The following is a 21,185-nucleotide window of genomic DNA, read 5'->3' as shown; positions in this document are numbered from 1 at the left end:
GGGACCTGGTCATATCTTCCACTGGTATCAACCAAAACTTCACATAAAGTAGGCATTTAATAAATGTCATTAAAGCAACAGATATTCAAGAGATATTATCTAAATAGCATTTAGCCTATAGCCAGTATCATAACTAAAAGAGTGATTTGAGTTTTTTGTTACAGAGTTTTTCTTTTTCACCTTTCAAAGATTTCTCTGGAAGGAAGTAGCAGCTGGATATTTGTGTGAGAATGTAAAAAAGAGAATGTTACGTGGGCATGCCTGCATGCGTCCACCCTCAGTACAAGAGTCTGCTGCAGCCCTAGGAAGGAAGGCAGTGCCTATAGGAAGTCCTCTCACTTTTGCAGACTATGTTGAAAGCAAGGCCTATCAAACCATCCCATTTTCTAATCTCATTAACTGGAAATTACATTACATTACATTACATTATATTATATTATTCCTGCTCTCCTCTTATTTCCAGATTTCCTTCTTTTCACTTCAAGCATTAGCTTCTCAAAAAGGCCTTCTAAAAAAGGCTTTTCCACCGAAGTTCTGCGCATCTAAGTATGTCTCCCCTCCCCCGCCCCTCGCCCCTCCCCCTGTGAGCACGTGTTCCGCTCTTCCCAGCGGCCCAAGACGCGCTGCTGTCTTGCACTCCCTTTCAAAGCATCCCCATCCAACAAAAGCCCAGCACACTCTGTCCAGTCAAAGCACTTCCCAGCTGCATCCCTCCTGGCGGCCCCTCTCTTTCTCCTCCCTTGGGGTCCTACCATCCCCCAGGCTTCCCCACACTCAGGTTCTCCCCTGCTGTCCTTCTCCAGCACCATCTCTGCTTTTCACACCACGTGTCACCTTGTATCACATACGTGCTCCATCATGGTAGCTACAGTTATCAAGTACTCACTACATACTACCACCCACTCCCCTTCAACCAGAGGTTAACCAGGCCTCTGTAACCTACGTTACAGACAAGGAAGCTCAGCTCAGCCTGGGAACTGACCCGCCCCGTAGGATACAGTGAGCAAGCAGCAGGGCCAGCGCTGAGGCTGGTCCTGCCCGGCTCCAAACAGACCCTTCGGTCTTTCCTTGCAGTTCCTCTGCATTTCTCCCCAGTCGCTCCAAATCCAGTGTTTTCCTATATTCCAGACTGAAACTGGAAATAGACAACACTTTTTTCCCCTCTTAGTTTTTTTAAATTCATGGGACTGTAATGTAAGTCTTATTAGTCCATCTGCTTTTTCTGTTTGGTTTGAGTCTGCAGGGCTGTGCAGAGAGGTTTTTTGCCAGCTCTAGGACTCATCCGTTTGCAACAGGCTGCTGCAGCATCTGCTTTCTCTGTGGGGTACTGGGTTTCCCTGGAAAATAAGACTAACAGCACTTGCCACTTCCTGAGTATTACTGTGTGCCAGGCACTGGAGTAGGTGCTTTTGCTCATTTATCCATGAAGTGGGTAAATTATACTCACTTTACTTACGAGAAACGGGCTCAGAGAGATTGAGTCACCTGTCATAGGCAATGTGGCAAGTCAGGGATGTGGAAGCTCCCAAGCCCCAGACTCTTAAGCCTCAAGCTGCTCATCACCCAACCAGCTCCCTCTGCGATTCCCCGACCCTTCTGCCAGCAGAATTCAAGAAATGCACGTCTGCCAGGCCAGTCTGGAAAATACCTGCAGTGGCTGACACAACGGCCCCCGGGCCTTGGCTTGTGAAAAGTCTCAAGGTCACAGCCCTCTCAGGCAGCAAGAGAGACGTGGGGGAAAGTCTAGAAAAGCACAGAAGTCGGAAGGGCAAGACCTGGGAGAGCAGAGCAGAAGGAAGGAATGACCAGAAGTGGCCGTAAGTTCTCAGGATCAGGAAGAAGCACTGAGACTGCAGGGAAGATGGCCGCGGGGTGCACGGCTCGGGCAGCCCTGGGGAGGGAAGAGGCTGCAGTGGAGCCGGCTCACGGGGCCCGTCACCATGACTACGGGGTCTAAGGCAGTGAAGTCCGCTCAGAGGGCGCTCGTCCACCACTGGAAGTTCTATGTACGATAACTGTCCAGACCGATGTTTATGACATTCATGAAACAAATGCGAATTACCTATCTACGTGTCACAGTGACATCCTTCCCCACCTCGCTGGTCACGAAAGGCTGAGAGTACTGTGCCCACCAGTCAGAGGGGACACGTCTTGCTGAAGTGTGCACAGCCAGATAAGGCAGAGTCCAGACCGAGGGCCTCAACAACAGCACTCTTTGCCCAGGCCTCAGCTGCGCTAGGAAACTCCACACATAAAGAGAATACCCACACGTATCTGCAGGCTCTGTGAGCAGATGCAATAACACAGGCTCTAACGTTACCTTTAATACAACCAGGACTTACAGGTGGAGAGGCGAAGCGACAGGATGGAGAGCTGCTACAGGGACCTTCAGAGGCGGAGCCGGCGTACACGGGCACCGGGACCGGGCAGGCTGGGGGAGAAACACCGACAAAGGGAGTGCGATTACACGAGCTGTCCACTAGCAAACCTGTCACAACTACTACAGCTTTGTGTTGGCCAAAAATTTACATTCACCTACTTATTACAGCTCCCATGGGTGAAACCAAAAATGCAGTAATTACTAAACTCTTTCAATTTGGACTTGGAAGGAAAAACAGAATTGTAATTAAATAAACACAACTACAAATATTTAAGAAAAGCTCAATGAAATCTTGAGAAGCACATAAAAAATTAATTTTGTAATACCAAATACTAATTTTTCCTTAAGCTTGCATTCACTCTTTAAGTAGAAATGTAAAAAGTGGGTACTCACATTTTTTTACTGGAACTTGCTCAAGAAAAGGATGGCTAAAAAATGCTTCTATAATGAAAATGAGAATGCAACCATTAAACTGATGTTGATTTTTGCAGATAGGTTAACCTCATCAATGTAGTCAACATAATATCCTTGAGATCATACATAATTATTATTAACTTCTTTACATAGACTCCATTTCTTTTAAATGTAAAAGCACATTATTTTATAAACCATCCATAAAACCCATCAAATTATAAGTAATTCTTAATGAATGAAAATTTTAAAATAATGGTGTGAATTCTCAGAGTGGCCATTAGCAGCACAGCACCCCTGAGGCGACTAAAGTAGACGCGTCCTCTAGTGTGTGCCGTCTTCAAACAGACAAGGGCACGGAGAACTGTGACCAGGCCCTCGCGAATCACTCTGTGAACTATGGCTCTTAACTGTCCTAGCGGGAAATCTTAGACAGCTGATTTGTATAATAAACTCTACTCTTCTATCCCAGAAGAAATATTCCTACAGCTGGTTTCACATTTTTAAAAAAGCTATTAATTTGATTTTTAGTTTCTTCAGCTATTCACCAAGGATAAAACCTACACAGTAAGCCTGCTAATTAGATAAAGATAAATAGGTAGGTAAGTACATGGCAGTTCATTAATTTACTCTTTTCCTGTTTGTATAATTTATTTCGTTATTTCTTTAAAACCTCACAAAGACCATCTCATTTATCATTAAGTCTCCAAATTGTATGTTACTAAATAGCACAGAGCAGACAAGGAGAATGGCACAGCCCAGCACAGAGGTTCACCAGGTAATACAAAATCAGGAATGAGCTTAAGTCAGGTGTAGTCTAAACTACCTCACACTCAGAAGCACTCAGTTCACTGTCCCAGTAAATGTTCTCAGTAGACAGTAGCTCTAACAGTTTCTGTACGGGGGAAAGATGAAATAGTCTAACTATATCTTTTCTTAAAGTTTGGTAAAAATTGGAATTAAACTTTAGTCATGTAGTTTGGTAAATATTTTTATCTTTCAGACGGAGAAATTAAACTGAGATTGCTCTGTAACCATGAGAAATGTCGGCCAATAGTGGAACGACAAATAGGATAATAGTTTCTAAATTATCGATTATCTTAACTATTTACATACCTTCCATACATTTACAAAATATGTGAAAGAAAAAAGACAAAGAGATAGAAAGAAAAGTAAAACTGATTATCATTTTCTTCTGAAACATCTATAGTATCTTTAAAAAAAATCTTTACATGTGGTTGCCAAGGAGGGTAGGGGCATAGGGATGGAGTGGGAGTTTTGGATTAGCAGATGCAAGCTAGTATATAGAGGATGGATGAACAACAAGGTCCTACTGTATAGCACATATTCAACTGGGAGCTATATTCAACATCCTGTGATAAACCATAATGGAAAAGAATATGAAAAGAATGTATACATACGTGTAACTGAATCACTTTGCTGTACACCAGAAACTAACACAACATTGTAAATCAACCATACTTCAATAAAAAATAAATTAAAAAAAAACATTTTGGAATACACAAAAATAAAATTAGAAACTAGCATACATACAAAATTTGAAAATATTACTTACCAAAGTCCATTCTATCTTTTTGGTTTCTCTGAAGCAAACCCAAAAGGAGATTAGCCAAATAAGGTGATGTTTCTCTGGGAATGCTGGGGAGAAAGGAAAAAAAAAACCACCTAAGTGGTGAGTTTATATATTAACTACACGACTTTCGCCTTCATTACAGTAAATGAAAACGTATATGCAGTTTCACAAATACTACATTTTATACCAAGAGGACCATGGTAGACCCTCACTCCTTAAAGGAAAAAACAAACAAACAAACACTAAGCAACTGCCTTTGAAAAGCAGCATCAATTTGGGAAGATTCTTGCATTGTGCTTCTTATTGCTGTTGTTGGAATATCTGCGAGAACAAAGCACTTCACAAGCACAGACCATCCTGAGTTTTAACACAGTGTCGACCTAGCACTAACAGTTGCTACAGAGTTCTCTGTTAGACAAACAGCCACCTCCAATTCTGTCTGCAAAAGGGCAGAGCTTAGATAAATACAAGTGAGAAATAACACAGCTTCCTGAAATCCAATAAAAAAGGACAAGGCAATAAAAAAAAAGTGAGTACTAGGAAGAGGTAATTCACAGAATAAAAACTACAAAAGGATGTTAAACAAATAGCGAGCCAACCTCACTAGTAAAGAGAATATGGCAAGTTAAATGAAGAGCTAATTGGCCCTGCTTGGGAGGCATGGAGACTGGTAACAACCCCTGCTGGTAGAACGCAGGAAAGGAGCGCACTGCTTGTTCAGCAGTGCAAACAGGGCCAGTCGAGCTGGACAGAGTGTCTCTAAGCCCAACAATTCCATTTCTAGGAGTCCATCCTAAAGAAATGCACAAATGTGTGTACACATGCACGCACGCACACACACGCACAATCTCTCGTCACTAAAGCCTGTTTGTAGTATCCAAAAAAATGAAAACAGGGATCTGATTAAACAAAATACGTTACATCTAACTAGGGGACTCTCTAGCTATTTCAGAGCTAGCTGTTTTCTAGGGGAAAGCCTAGCTATTTTCTACTTTATGCCCATCTATTCTGTTTGCATCTCCCTCCCCTCAAAGAACACATATAACTTCTGTAGCTTTTTCTTTTAAATAAACTTAACATTTTTAAAAAGAAAGAAAATGGTACAGCATACAGGCACCTATGATACACTAGTAATTTTCTAATTTCCTGTTAAAATGAAAGCTCTCCTTACTGTTAATTGAAAAAAGATTCAATAACGGAAAAACATAAAACACACAGAATTCAAATAGATAACACTGTACTGACAAATGGTAAAACCCAGTGTAATCAAAACACATACCTAGGCATTAAGTTTCTGTTTTTCTCATAAAGCATCCTTAGGTCTTGAGGACTATTAGCCTGTTTAAAAAAGAAAAAAAAAAAAAAAAGGGAAGAAAACCGTTTAATTTCCTAAACAACTAAGGGCAAAAATTCCAAATCATGGGCTTCCCTGGTGGTGCAGTGGTTGAGAATCTGCCTGCTAATGCAGGGGACACGGGTTCGAGCCCTGGTCTGGGAAGATCCCACATGCCGCGGAGCAACTAGGCCCGTGAGCCACAATTACTGAGCCTGCGCGTCTGGAGCCTGTGCTCCGCAACAAGAGAGGCCGCGATAGTGAGAGGCCTGCGCACCGCGATGAAGAGTGGTCCTCGCTTGCCACAACTAGAGAAAGCCCTCGCACAGAAACGAAGACCCAACACAACCAAAAAAAAAAAAAAAATTTATTAAAAAAAAAAAAAATTCCAAATCATATGATCGAAGCTCACATTCTGCTATAGAACAGAGACTCTGAACTTGAAAGCCATGGAATGCTGAAGGAGCCACAGACGGGCACTAGGAACTTAAAACACTTCTGAAGTTGTACGTGAATTCTGCACATCTGGGCATAATAATGTACCTTTTCTGAGGTCAGATTCTCAGAGAGGCCTGAAACTTAGAAAAGAATTACTACTCTGGAGGTTACATGGCCTACCCAACAGGTGTGTTTTTACTGTGTAAGACCAGGGTGTAGTTTACCCTCGAGGGATTCAAGGCAGAGAGCTCCGATGACTGCTGCTCCTCTGCCGCAGTAACGAGCAGCACCCTCGTGGTAAGTGCTGCTGAATCAGTGACGCCGTCTCTACGGCCAAGCTAGGCTGGGGAATGCAGTGTTCAAGCTGGCTGTGTCACCGACTTTTAAAAACCATGTTGGGCAAAGAATTTCACTCTGTTCCAGTTTTCAGATTCAAAACTCCTCTTTGTAACTGGGCAGCATGAACTCAAGAGGAATCATTGTGATTATATCCTAGGAGGCCTCTTTTTGACAGGATGTTAAGGGAGAGGAAGACCTACTCAAAGTAACTTCCATAAAGCCTAAATAACTACCTCTCACCCAGCAGTGACAGGAATAGAGAGCTGGGGACAGTCTCCAGTGATCTTCCCAGACCTGCCCTAGCCCTCACGTGGATTCCAGGACCCCAAAGCCAGGCTAAGCAGGAAGCGCTGACCTCACTGTTCACACCTATTTCCCACCAGGTCGTTACGCTAAGCCGCACCAGCTTTCATGAGCCTGGAGAACCTAACCGGCCCCAGGCCCAGTCCAACTACAAGGGAAGGCAGATAAAAACGGAAAAAGCAAAAGATGTTCTGGCTCACTACAGCAGTTTCGCCTGTTAACAAAATCAAAACAAGTCACAGAGGAACCAGAAATACTACTTTCAAAGTACAGGTGACCCTTGAACACCATGGGTTTGAACTGTGCCGGGACTTTTTTTCGATACATACTACAGTACTACACGATCTGCAGTTGGTTGAACCCACGGATGCAGAACAGCAAGTACAAGGGGCCGACTGTAAAGTTACAGCACATTTTCCACTGCGAGGGGTCAGCACCCCTAACCCCTACATCATTCAAGGGTCAACTGTATTCCCCATTTTATAAGTCAAAGGCAACTGCAAAATGAGAGGATCCTCAAACTGAGCACATCCAAAAAAAGTCAAGGTACCTGGAAAGGTGGTTTTCCAACAAGGCACTGATATATCACTGTCCCTATGCTCCACAGGTCGGCCTTGGCATCATAATGTTGAGACATAATAACCTCAGGAGCCTGGGGATAAAACAATTCAAGAGACATGCATTAGGTCATTTACATAATTAATATGTATGGATTAATTAGCTGGAAAAGGTCACACTCCTAACAAAACTACAAAAATAAAAACAACACATTATGATATTGCCCTAATCAAATGATACTGCAACGAATATAGAACCACATTCTTACATTGAGGCTTACTGGTAAATCTCAGAAACAACCGTGCATTAAAAGAAGCAAGTTGCAGAAACAAACATTTCTATACAATATTATGGACACATAAAATACAGAAAGAGTATTAAAATAATAATAAAGAAAAATATACCCCAATTACAGGATAGAGGTTACTTCTGGGGTAGGAGAGTAGGAGAGTGGGAAATGGGAAAAGGAGGGCTACAGAGGGCACATGAACTGTTTCTGAAATACTTTATTTCTTTCTAAAAAAAGATCAAGGCAAACATGACAAAATGTTAATTTTGTTAAATACGGATGGTAGGTACACAAGTGTTTGCTATATTATTCCTGTCATTTGAAAACTTTTAAAATAATGTAAAATCTGTTATGCAAAATACAATAATGAAAACTATCTTGGGACTTCCCTGGCAGTCCAGTGGTTAACACTCCGCACTTCCAATGCAGGGGGTGTGAGTTCGATCCCTGGTCGGGGAACTAAGATCTCACATGCCGCTCAGAGCAGCCAAAAAAATAAAAATTTTTTTTCTCTGCTGCTTTGTCACAGCTATTTTCCCATCCTCTCATTAGATGTTGCTTTTTAAAAATACCATCAATCAAGGCAAGCATAGCATTACATAGGAATGTCAAATACACTTAAAAGGTAGTGAAATTTTATTTTCCAGGCATAACATTTTTATTTATTGTCCCTAGTAAATTTCTTCTTGAGCCACCTCCCTCTAATAATCAGCCCAAGCACTCTGTCTATCCTCAAGGTTATTAGTTCAAGGCTGAACTAGTTTCACACTCAAGAAGTGCAAAATAGTATTTAATTATATTAAATTATAACATTTACTATATAAGCAGTAAGATTATGATCAAGAAAAAGTAAGTCTAATACAAAAAAATTTTTTTGAACTTTGATTACTAGTTCCTTTAGCTCAAAGTGATTTTACGTTAGAAGAAACCCTAATTGAACATAAACCCATTTTAAATTAAAACTGAAATAGGTACATTTATTTACTTCACAGGATTCTGAAGTTCCAGAATTAAGGTATTTCCAGGCTTAACACCTCACATTAGTTCAGAAGTTTCACAGCTTCACCCTATTAGACCTGACAGTAACCACAGGAGAGGATAAAGCGGAAAACTAAGATTTTTTTTCAGCTGTTAAGTGTGACACTGATGGAAAACACTTCTACAATATAGGGATCCTGTCTAAAGAGACAACATGCAAAAGATGACTACATCCTAGAGCTGAAGAGGTACCCCAAAAGGTTTTTTTTTTTAAGTATTCCTAAAATTATACATTATGTATATAGCATGACCATATTTCATCAACTTTTGTTTTCAATTTAATCTAACAGGAGATTTCTACCATAATAACTAACTAATCATGTTAAAAAATAAATGCCAATGGGCAAAGATGACAGACTTTCATAGTCTGCTATACTAGAGCAAAAGACGTCTGCATTATATCATTATCAGTAATAGAATTAACATTTGTAATATGATAAAAACTCAGACTATATATAAAATCACATCTTACATGGAAACAAGCATTATACTCAAATTCCAATGCTTATGCTGCTGTGCTGTAAACACACAAGGGTGCAAACACTCACCATGTACATTGGAGACCCACACAGCGTTGCAGCCATCATGTTACTATGTAGGTAACGAGCAAAACCAAAATCCGCTATTTCACAAAATAAAAAGGAGAAAATCAAATGATACCTTTGCTCAGTTAACACAGATCATATGATTCTTTAAAGATACAAGAGGGTACAAAAGAACTGTGAGAAATTAAAGCCTATTGAATAAGACTGTCCACCAAAGAAAAAAGAGCTACCTCACTTTCAACAAGTTAAGAAACAGTAGTCATCACCAACTGCACAAGTCACTGCTCTGCCAGTTTTGTAACCAATAAGGGAGTGCCACACTTTGCAAGAGAAAATGCTAATTATAATACATGATTCATTAATACAGCTCTCATCCAATATCAATACCAGGTATAGAATTGGAGCTGTTTTTGTCCTCCTCCAGATACCAGATGTAACCCATAAAATATCAGAGATTTCTTAAATACTGCTAAATAATTATTTTTCCACCAATGAAGAGAAAAGCTTTAAAAAAAATCTAGCATTATAAACTGCTTCAAATAATCTTGAGAGTGCTAAAAAACCTTCCAAGTAAGAAGCCTGAACTAAATGATCTCTCAGATCCCTTACGTTAAAATCCAACAAGCTGTAAAGAATCCGGGCTATTAATTTGCTGCCAGCAACCATGATACATTAGCTCCCCTGTGATAAGGAGAAGCAGGACTTCCCGCTGGGAGCCACACTCAGAGTTCCTAGCATGGGGTCTTTGGCCCCGTCTAGCACCTGCTGCCAATAACGTAAAGGGTTCCCATATCCAAATGTACCTCACTGAACTCAATAAAAATTTTTAAAGTGTCTCAACAAAATCCATCATTCTAACAAAGCTGAACTAAAATTATCTAAAAACACCAAGTCCCAAAAATGTTCTTTGCATGAGACAATACATAGCCAGGTACCTATTTTGATGCGAATACCACTGACAGTGGACTTCCTACGATTGGCATAGGACAGCAGGATGTTCTGGGGCTTGAGATCCCTGTGGATGATCCCCTTGCTGTGCAGGACCCGCATTGCGGCTGCAATCTGATGCAGAAAGACTCTGATGGTGTCTTCACTGAGAGTGCCTTTAGCTGGGAGAAAAGGCGCTCCATCAACATTCAAGTATCATCTGCGTATTCTGAGGAGAACACTGAGGGAGTATGGAACTGGGATTCACATTTTCTCATTGTTTCTACTTTAACAATTTAAGTCTGTGAAGAGAGAGCGGATATCTCAAAATTTTTAATCAATCTGTTGTAAAGAGAGCTGATTTACACTTGCATCCTCCATTTTCATTGGTGTCCCTTTTTGGCTTTCCTTTCCCATTTTTACTGGGAAGAACGAGCACACCAAGAGGTGCTCAACAAACGTGAGTCTCCTCCACAAGCCAAAAATAAGTCCCCTTCATATCAAATACCTGGGATAAACGTCCATATTTAATTCCAACCATTACCTGAGCACGAACTAAAAACAGGTGAACTGCTTGGCTGGCGAGACTTGGGCATCACCTCCCCGTGGGCCTGCCGGGGTCTGCGACCCTACACCTGCCTCCTCTCGTCTCCCTGCTGCCAACACACCGCCTCACCGCAGCATCTCTCCTAACTAAAGACGCCCGTGAGGAGCCACGTCTTCAGTGCTGTGAAGAGGGGGTGGGAATGATCTGAGGGCAGTCGTTGTTCAGCAAACGGCAGTGTTTCTACGCGCCCACTGGAGCGTGTGACGGAACAGAGCTTGGTTTGGAGTCAGGCTGCCTTTGCTCAAATCCCAGCTCCTCCACTTACTGCGTGACCCTGGAAGACGACCCCTCTGTGTCCATCCTCATCTATAAAAAGCTGAAAATAGACTAACCACACGGGGCTGTTGTAACAATCAAGCAATACAGCATATTTAATAATAGAGACTTTAGAAAAAGGCCTGGCACATAAGTACTCAAATGTGGGCAGTACACAAATATATACTTCATGACAATGGGTCTGAAAGTCATTCCTTGAATCTACATTAGGGATTTAATATCCATGGCCCCATTTTAAAGCCTTGGTGAACATACTTCTGCCCATACAACTCTAGAATATGTTCTTTATAACCTTTCCATATGCACTTAAGATCAAGAAAGAAATAACATTAACACTCAGAACAAGTGAAATGTTACTTTAAAAATCATTTTAATGACACATTACGTGACAGTTTATGTCCTTAACATCTTCAAATAAACTAAATCCCCACGGTTTAAAAATTATCAAATTGGGCTTCCCTGGTGGCGCAGTGGTTAAGAATCCGCCTGCCAATGCAGGGGACACGGGTTCGAGCCCTGGTCCGGAAAGATCCCACATGCCATGGAGCAACTAAGCCCGTGCGCCACAACTACTGAGCCTGTGCTCTAGAGCCCGTGAGCCACAACTACTGAGCCAGCACACCTAGAGCCCGTGCTCCCAACAAGAGAAGCCACAGCAATGAGAAGCCCGTGCACCGCAACGAAGAGTAGCCCCTGCTCGCTGCAACTAGAGAAAGCCTGCGTGCAGCAACAAAGACTCAACACAGCCAAAAATAAATAAATAAATTTATTTTTTAAAAAAATTATCAAATACTTTTTTTCTGTGAGGGCAGTTCTTAACCTATCCCTTTTTTAAAATTCTTTGGAGTTCTTTTCCTGATGCTATTAAAAAATAAAAATCCAAATACACTAAAACATATAAAAAGTGAAATCTTCCCTAGTCCCATCCTGGAGATGAATGAACACTGTTTACCTCTGGAGTATATTCTTCCAGATCTACTTTCTTGCAGGTGGCAACACATAAATGACTGTACGTTAGTGGGAGTATCAAATCAACTAGAGCTTTATTTTTGTAATGTCTTACTTAAATTACACTGAAACAATTAAAATGGAGGGTAGGGCTTCCCTGGTGGCGCAGTGGTTAAGAATCCGCCTGCCAATGCAGGGGACACAGGTTCAAGCCCTGATCTGGGAAGATCTCACATGCCGCGGAGCAACTAAGCCTGTGTGCCGCAACTACTGAGCCTGCCCGATAGAGCCCGTGAGCCATAACTACCAAAGCCCACGCGCCTAGAGCCCGTGCTCCCAAAAAGAGAAGCCACCGCAATGAGAAGCCCGCGCACCACAACAAAGAGTAGCCCCCGCTCGCCGCAACTAGAGAAAGCCCACGCACAGCAACGAAGAGCCAACGCAGCCAAAAATAAATAAATAAATAAATAAATAAAATGTATTATAAGTAAATAAATAAATAAAATAAGAAATAAAATGGATGGTACAGTTTCTTCCATTTCATTCATTTACATTTTCATTCTAGGGCTTAGAAAAATTTTGCTACTTTAAATGACTACGACTGCTTAGAACTTGTATCATTGCCCCATGACATACTACTGAATAGACTTAGGGTTTATTTGATTCAGAGTCCAAATTCTAACACTGTTCCTGTGGGGAAAAATTAATGATCTAGTTTAGGCTGCTTCTGGGCACAAACTACAGTAAAAATTCACATATTTCTATGAACACAGGATGCCTACTCTCAACACAATCCCATAAATTGAAATTCTCACGTTAAAAGCTTAACATTTTAGAGGCACAGCTAACATGAAAGCTCTCAGATGAATGAGCTCTTGAGCAGTTCGCCCTAGCAGGGCGGGCTCAGCTGTGGCCGCCACACTGAAGATACCTGCTAGAATTAAAGCACAACTTACCAACTACGCTACAATTTGTCTTATTTAAAACTTGCAATTGATAGAATTTGTTTTCTATCTTTTGATAGAAAAAGGACTTTATTTATCAAAGCAAATAAAAGGACTAAATAGCTGTCTTGTGATTTGGTGGCATTAGACCAGCCCGACCTTTGACCGCCAGATCTTCCAGACCAGTGCTCTCCAACAGAAATATAATGTGAGTCACATACGTACCTTCAAATTTTCTAGTAGCCACATTTTCAAACATGGAAAGAAACTGGTGGAATAACATATATTTAACCTAATACTTCCAAAATATTATCATTTCAACCTATAATCAATATAAAAAACTGAAGATATAATCATTCTTTTTTCCTATGAAGTGTTCAAAATCCAACGTGTGTTTTACATCACAGCACATCTCTCAATTCAGACTAGCCACATTTCAAGAGCTCAACAGTCCCATGTGGTCCATGGTACCATATTGAAGAGTACAGCTCTAGACAATTCCTTAAGGACTAAATTTAGTTTACATGTCTCTTCAACTGGCAGCTGGAGACCAGGGAGAGGTTAAATAATGACCAAAATCGCATAGTGATTAAGTTATATGAACAACAGAACTACTGCAAACCAGCCTGCCTGCCTGACGGCAGCAGTCAGGTAAGCTCTTTACTCCTGGGTCTCCTGTTCTCACACTATTGCTCTGGAATATCCAATGCAGAGTTCAACATCACAGACAAAAGTGCTGTGGAAGCTAACAAATCCGCTACAGCAGCATGAGCGCCTGTGTCAGCCAACAGGACTGCTGTGAAAGAAGGAAACTGATACTCCAGTGAGGGCTCTAAACGGCTAAGGTGCCCCTCAACCTGACCCCAGGAAAAGGTGCTTTCATCAGGATCACTAAGCAGTCAAGGAGTTCAAGATTCGGAGGCGGACCAGAAGGTAAGGCAAGGTGTCTTCTAGCTCCAACTCCTCTCCCCCCGCAGTGAAGAAAGGGCCTGTCTCTGCACTGTATCCACTAGGAAATGACATTTTGAAAAATCTTTTTATCAAACTGAGAATTTCTTTAAAAAGAACCTCAGGGAAATACAAAAACAAAAACACACATGGACTAAACTCCTGAGTTCAGGATAATGGCTGTCTCTAAGCGGGAGGGACCGGAGTAGGATCACAGAAGGGCCTACAGGAGCTTCAGCTGTATTTAGAAGGAGTAACCCTTGTGTTCCTTACATTATTTCTACATGGCTTTCCAAATCTCAGCAATATTTTATATTTTAAAGATTTTTAAAATCTCATTTTTAATTGCACTCGTCGTTTACTTGAACATTTAAAATATGTTGTTTCTCTTCTGTAAACTGTCCATACCCTTTGTGGGTGTATTTACTGATGTCTTAGTGTTTTTACCATCAACTGCCATGGCCTGTTTCTAGGCTGAGTGACGAACCTCTCCCTGTCTTTTTGCCTACCCCCGTGTATCTTTAAGGGGCAAGCAAGTAGGTGCTGGCCTCATCTAACGTCGTTTTAAAAAGCACTTTTGAGGCACACAATTTGATTTGAGCACTTACTGTCCTACATGAATACACTTTAGATACTAGCAACATCTAGTACTAAAATCTTACCTCTGGGCCACAAACTATCTTACCTCTGGGCCACATAATAATTTCAAGGTTACACTTAATCCCTTATAACATTTTTAAAAATTTACGAGCAACATTCACATTAATAAATACATTCTTGGATACATTCTTCCATTATGGTTTGTTTTGTTTTGTTTCTGTGAAGTAAATGAAATGGACTAAAGGTTCACTGACAGCAGCCCACTAGCGTCTTTTGAAGAGAAATTCTGTTGGTTTTTCTCTCTTGGGGAGACGCCCTACCTCTCAAACTGTCCGAGAGAGGCACACATAAACAAGTACTTATACACAAGCAAAGTTTAGGAGCAAAACCACAACAAACGACAGTCAGTCAGCAAAGTGACCACAATTACACATACACAAATATTTACTGAATGTTTCTATACAAGTACAGAAAACAGGGGTAGCATATTTCAGAAGTAAATGAAGACTAAACAGACTACATTACTACACTGAACACTGACAAAGTAAAAAAGTTACCTTGCAAATAATCTGCCAGGTCTCCACCATTGCAATACTGATATATAAAAGAAAAAGTAATTAAAATAAGACACTGATTCAAGCTTAATTCATTATCAGTTAACTTTAATTAAAAATACATTGGTATATAATATAAATCTAGTCTCACACAAATTATAAGAATTATAGAATCAACATTTTAAAATTTTATATTCCTTATAAAATAGAATCTAAATCACTGAATCTTTATTAATCCAAATTTTCGAATAACCTACCATCAATTTTAAAGTACATATTAATCAAAAGAAATGTGAAATAAATTAAACAGAAACCTGTATACTACCTACCTCCATCACCAGAAAGACAGAGTTGGGTAATTCCTGAAAGAAAACATATTAAATATGGTTTAGATTAGAGAAAAAATTAAGCACAAATTTAAAAAATAATGACAGTTAATAAAAATAGTACATGTGTCCATTTTAAACAAGTAAAATGAAATCACAAAATCCATTCGTAAGTGAAATTTAAAATCCCCAAAACAATGACACAGCACCTCAGCTTCAATGACGCTAATGTAGTCATGAAAAAGTTCAATTCTATTCACGGAAAGAACTAAAGAAACATTCATCTTCTGGAAGAAAGATTCATCTTTTGGTTATGGTTATGGTAAATTTACCGCTTGTGGAAAAAAGGAAGGATTCTCTGGTCCTCAAGGAAGCACTTCCACTTTGAAAAGTTTACGATTTGGAGCAATGACTTGATAAATCCTCCCTAGCAACACTAAATGCACAATCTGAGTTCTGGAATACATGATCCAGGATGCTTAGTTCTTTGTTTTTCTGGTTTTTCTGTATATTTGAAGGCAATCACATTACTTGGGAATTGCTGGCAAAGGGAAGACATTTTATCACATGAGAAATCATTAAACATAACTTTCAACAAAATTTTCTTCTTCTCAAGTATAAAATACAAAAATCTTATCTCAAACCAGTGTTGTTTAATCACGTAAGAGCACCTAGCTACTGCAGAGGAAAGAGAGCGAGGAACTCCTAAGGGGAGGCTAAGGAGACACAAAGAACTTCTGTTCCCTCAATATGACAAAGACACATTCCCGTCTTGGTTTTCACAATTTTGGGGGTACACATAACCACTTAGTTTCCCCAAGCATTCACTCACTCATTCAATAAATAATAAATAAGACAGAAATACTTTAACATCTTTGACTTCTCGGGCAGACCTTCTTTTGCCCCCCTTTGAAGCAATGAAAATCTCCATAGATTCAATCATTCTCTCCCACACACCCCTTGCTAAAGGCCCGTCCTTTACGTGAAGCACCCGAGTAACCTGGAGCAGGAGGAGCTGCAAGCGCCAGGAAGAGTCAGCGACGGAAGCAGAAAAAACGTTCATTTTGTAGCAAAACCAATCAAGCCATCTATAGACAAATCAAAACTGAAACGGTACTGGAGCCCAGGGAAGAACTAAGAAATGCTTGTAGGGTCAGAAGGGCTGAGAAGTGAGGCCAACATACCTGTGAGCCAGACCACACCAAGGGTTTTCCAAAGCTGAATATATATTTATCCTCCCTTCTAATATTAAGACATCCACTTCCTCAACTACTCCCCAGAACTTCCACCAACAAAACTAAACATAATGAATTTCATTGCATCATTTCCCTACTCAAAGTTCTTATTAACTTGATAAAAAAAAAAAAACCTATTCTCTAAAAAGAAGGGGAAAAAAAGGATATCATTATGAACAACTCAATGCCAGTATGCCAAAATTTGCATGAAATGAATACACTGAAAAACAATTTGAGGAAAAACACAACTTACTAAAACTGACAAGAAGTAGAAAATTTGAAAAGGTATATATCTGTTAAAGAAACTGAATTATAATTTAAAACCTTTCCACAAAGAAATTCTCCTTAAGTTTCAGTATGGTCCCAATCAAAATCGAAGGAGATTTTGTGCATGTGTGGAAATTGACAAGTTGATTCCAAAATGTATGTGGAAATGCAAAAGGCCAAGAGTAACTATAAATATCATGTAGAAAAAGAAAAATAAAAGTTGGAGGATTTGTACTACTAGATATCAAGTATGATACTAGATATCATAAAACTATACTGAAAAAGACAGTGAGGTAAAGGCTAAGGGGACAGAAAAGAGTCTAGAAACAGGCCCCCACATGTGAGCTCGCAATGCAGAGATGACAGTACAGAAGGGAAGGATGTCGGTTCAGCAACAGATCAACTGGCTCCCCTTTGTAAAAGTAAATTAATTGTGACCCCTACCTCACGCCACATACAAAATCATTTCCAGGTAGATTATAGAGCTAAATGTGCCAGATAAAACAATGAAGACTCTGGGGAAAAACAAAGAACATCCTCATGACCCTAGGGTAGGCAAAGTTTTCTTAAATATGACACAAAAGCACTAAATACAAAAGGAAGAAACAATACACTGGACTACATTAAAATTAAGAACTTCTACTCACCAAAACAAATGCTTAGGATAGCAAAAAGGCAAGTCAGAGTGGGTAAGTCATTCACAACACCCATATCTGTCAAACGACTCATATCCACAATATATAAAGAATTCTAACAAATTAATAACAAAAAGACAACCCAATAGAAAAACAAGCTTCTATAGGAATTTCAAAAAGATATTTAAATGACTAATAGATTTACAAAAGGTACTCAAATCAGGAATCATCAGGAAAACGCTAATCACAATCATAATAAGACATCTCATCACCTGAATGGCTAACACTGCCCAGTGCTGGCAAGGATGTGGCGTGACGAACTGTCAAAATGTGGTGGGGGTGTAAGCCAATACGCTGGCAGTATAAGCTAGGCCTATGCATAGCCTATGATCCAGAAATTCCCCTTCTATAATGAAGCCTCCGTAAAAACCCAAAAGGACAGGCTTCCAAGAGCTTCCAGGATGGTGAACATGATGAAATCTGGTGAGAGTGGCCCACTCAGGGTGGATACCTTGCCCTAAGCATCTCTTCCATCTGGCTGTTCCTGTGTTACATCCTTTTATAATAAACCAGTAATCTGGTAAGTTTTCTCTGAGTTTTGTGAGCCACTCTAGCAAATTAATGGAACCCAAGGAAGGGGCAGGGAGCAGACCAGAGAGCTGGGAAAACCACTTCAACACAAACGACAAAGAGCTGCCAACTCTGATTCCCTCTTCTTCACCTCCTACAGTACCCAAGTCCTATCAACCCGGCCTCCTAGACATTCCATCAATCTGTCCAGGCCTCCCCGTTTCCACAGGTGCCTTCACCCACCCAAACACCTGCAGCATGGTGGCCCCATATCCACCCGTGCCCACTCTCCACAGAGTAGCCAGTGTTTTACATACTTTAAGAAACTCGTATGCGTATTAATTTATAATGGAGAATATATCTTTCTCTAACCATAATGATTAGGTCTGATACTCTCTCTATATATACTCCCTAACTGACATAAGAATACCTGGAATGCTAATTCATAATCAGAAGATTGCCCAAGGATTACAGAAAGAAAGAAAGCAAAAGTAGGTTTTCCCCTTTCCCCAAAAGAAGAAAGTTGCTTTTTTTCTTGATTTTAAAAAAAAGTATGTGCTTATTGCAAAAACTTAAGATACATAAAATCTGAAGGAAGAATGTTAAAAAATCACCTTAATCTCACCATCTGAAAGAAGCGCTATTAATATCTTAGTGGTCTTGTTTTCATGCATCTATAATACTTGTACACATACTCACACCCAAAGGAAGCATGTACATGCTAGGTTTTTAAAATTTTAATATAATTCATTTCCACCTTTTTGTTTAATTATCTTCACCTCTCCAAGTAGCCAATGTTTACATTTGGTATGTATCCTTCCATATCTTTCTCCTACTCATACAATCATAAGTTAAACATACACATACTTTACTTTGAAAAAATAGGATATCACATACAGATGTCTGAACCTTGCTTTCCTCACTCAATAATACACCAAAGAAATCCCTCCAGGTCAACTACATATAGACAACTCTTTTTCGTAAGTGTGTCATATGTCATAGTGTGACTATATCACCATTTATTAAGCTATTCCCTTGCTAAGGAACAGCACTTGTTTCTAGTTTGGGCCATTATAAGCAAAGCTATATTGGTTCTTGGACATATATCCTAATTCTCAAGCTTTTATGGCTCCGGGAGAGATGCCCAGGAATCTGGGTTGCTTAGTAAAAGGGTGTGTATTTCTAACGATGACAGATATTTCTCCTCACTGAAAGATTTTTTAACTACCTATTATATACAAGACACTATTCCAGGTCCTGAGGATACAGCAGAAAGCCCACAGAGTTAAACGCCCTGTTCTCCCCAGTCTTCAATTCTAAGCAGGGAGGGTCAGGAGCAAGACAATGGAAGAAATACGTATGCAGAGCGCGTTAGAGGTGACAGGTGCTTGGGAGGAGGGGAGACCGTGCCGGGGGCAGGGACTGCAGTTTTATTTAGGTGGCTAAAGAAAGCGTCCCTGAAAGCACAGCGCTTGACGCAGGACCTAAAGGAGGCTGGGGCGTGCCTGTGCAGGCTGCAGACACGGAGACCGTCCTGTGCATACAGCCTCCCTGTAGGGGACACGGCGCTCCAGGAACCACGAGGAAGCCCGAGCAGACGGAACACCAGCAGCGAAGCACAGAGCAGGGGAGCCAGAGCCAGGGGCACCGGGGTTGGGCTTTCACTCACAGGAATGGGGTCCGCACAGAGGAGGGACACGCCCTACCTGCACTACGGGGGGGAGGGCTCTGACCGCAGTGTCGGGACTCTTCTTCAGGGCAGGGGGGCAAGGTGTCGCCGGAGAGCATCCCCAAAACATTCTAGTGGTTCACATCTGTGCCAGTGACACAGGAGAATAGCTTACACCTCCCCCCACTCCCACCAGTAAGAATTACTGCACTTTTTAACTTTGCCCACCGGAAGGCTGAGAAGTGACATCTGTTACCTTAATTTACATTTCCCTACTTGTTCATGAATATCATCCATTTCTTAGCCATTTTTATTTCTCTTATGAGAACCAGCAATTTGTATCCTTTGCTCACTTCCTCTTTGGGTTGTCTTTTCCTTAATTTGTGAGAAGCTTTATGCGTCTTAGGTGTCAGCCTGTCACCTTTCGGGTTGTACATATTTTCTCAAACTACCATTCATCAACTGCATGTTTTTGCATTTTATTGTGGTATAGATTTAAGTGTACAGTCAAAGACTTGTGACACATGTATACACCCATGTAACTACCCTTCCAGTCAAAATACAGAACATTTCCATCAGACCAGAAAGTTCCCACATGCCCCTTTTCTGTCCATCCCTGATACCAAGTAGCAACCTCTGATCTGCTCTCCCCGATTTCTATCACCCTAGCTGAGTCCCATCTCCTCTTGAAACTCACAAAAACAGAATCACACAGTAGCTGTATATAGCTGGCTTCTTTTTCTCAACATAATGTTTGAGATTCATATGTTATGGCATGTATCAAGTTTGTTCCTTTTTACGGCTGTCAATTTGTTCACAATATTATTTGCTATGAAATAATTTTTAAAAAATTTTGTATGTCCCTACCACTTTTATGGCTTCTGAGTTTATCCTGATTTAAAATACCTTTCTAGCTCTTACATTACATATTTAAGCCTTTAATTCATCTAAAAGTTATTTTGGAAAATGATGAAAATAGACATCCAACTTTATTTTGTCTCAGATGTCTCAGTTTGCCAGCACCGTCTATGAAATGCATCTTTTCTCACTATACTAAAAATTACCAAGAGGTGGATGTTTATCCAGGTCACTGACATTCATGCAGGGAAGTACTCCCAACTGACAATATTTATCTCATGCCCAGAATGTTCAAAGATACGTATCTTCTGAAAAACAGACATGATAGCACCCTCCAAATGGCTCTGCACTGTCCTCAGACTAGAGATCCACCCCATGTGGCCCCTCCACCCTCTCCTGCATCACTCAGCGCTACTCCTCCCCCCCGCCTGCACTCCCACCACATCCCTTCTTCCAGGTCCTCACACCCGTCCCTCCTGTCAGCTCCTCACAGAGGCCGCATCTGCATGGGAAGCTGACCTGTTCTCCCCGCCCCCACTGGAGCCTGGCCTCCTCCCACTTGATTATAGATTCATATATCTATTTAGAAAACT

General features: G+C 40.7%; 1 protein-coding gene across 7 annotated transcripts in view; it reads right to left on the bottom strand.

The window, feature by feature from the left end:
- The window catches only part of ULK2 (unc-51 like autophagy activating kinase 2), a 65,868-nt gene that overhangs the window by 39,575 nt on the left and 5,108 nt on the right, over positions 1 to 21,185 (bottom strand). For all 7 annotated transcript variants that reach the window (XM_036836648.1, XM_036836649.1, XM_036836652.1 and 4 more), the window contains exons 4-12: positions 15,362 to 15,394; positions 15,036 to 15,072; positions 10,164 to 10,337; positions 9,232 to 9,305; positions 7,349 to 7,450; positions 5,665 to 5,723; positions 4,368 to 4,450; positions 2,774 to 2,821; positions 2,343 to 2,431 (exon numbers count right to left, since the gene is read on the bottom strand). In XM_036836648.1, the coding sequence (XP_036692543.1) occupies positions 2,343 to 2,431; positions 2,774 to 2,821; positions 4,368 to 4,450; positions 5,665 to 5,723; positions 7,349 to 7,450; positions 9,232 to 9,305; positions 10,164 to 10,337; positions 15,036 to 15,072; positions 15,362 to 15,394 (699 nt within the window). The remainder of the gene's footprint in view (positions 1 to 2,342; positions 2,432 to 2,773; positions 2,822 to 4,367; positions 4,451 to 5,664; positions 5,724 to 7,348; positions 7,451 to 9,231; positions 9,306 to 10,163; positions 10,338 to 15,035; positions 15,073 to 15,361; positions 15,395 to 21,185) is intronic.

Source organism: Balaenoptera musculus, chromosome 20 (assembly GCF_009873245.2).
Source record: "Balaenoptera musculus isolate JJ_BM4_2016_0621 chromosome 20, mBalMus1.pri.v3, whole genome shotgun sequence".
NCBI classification, from domain to species: Eukaryota; Metazoa; Chordata; class Mammalia; order Artiodactyla; family Balaenopteridae; genus Balaenoptera; species Balaenoptera musculus.
The sequence above is the reverse complement of the archived record's forward strand: the minus strand, read 5'-3'. Positions and strand labels throughout refer to the sequence as shown.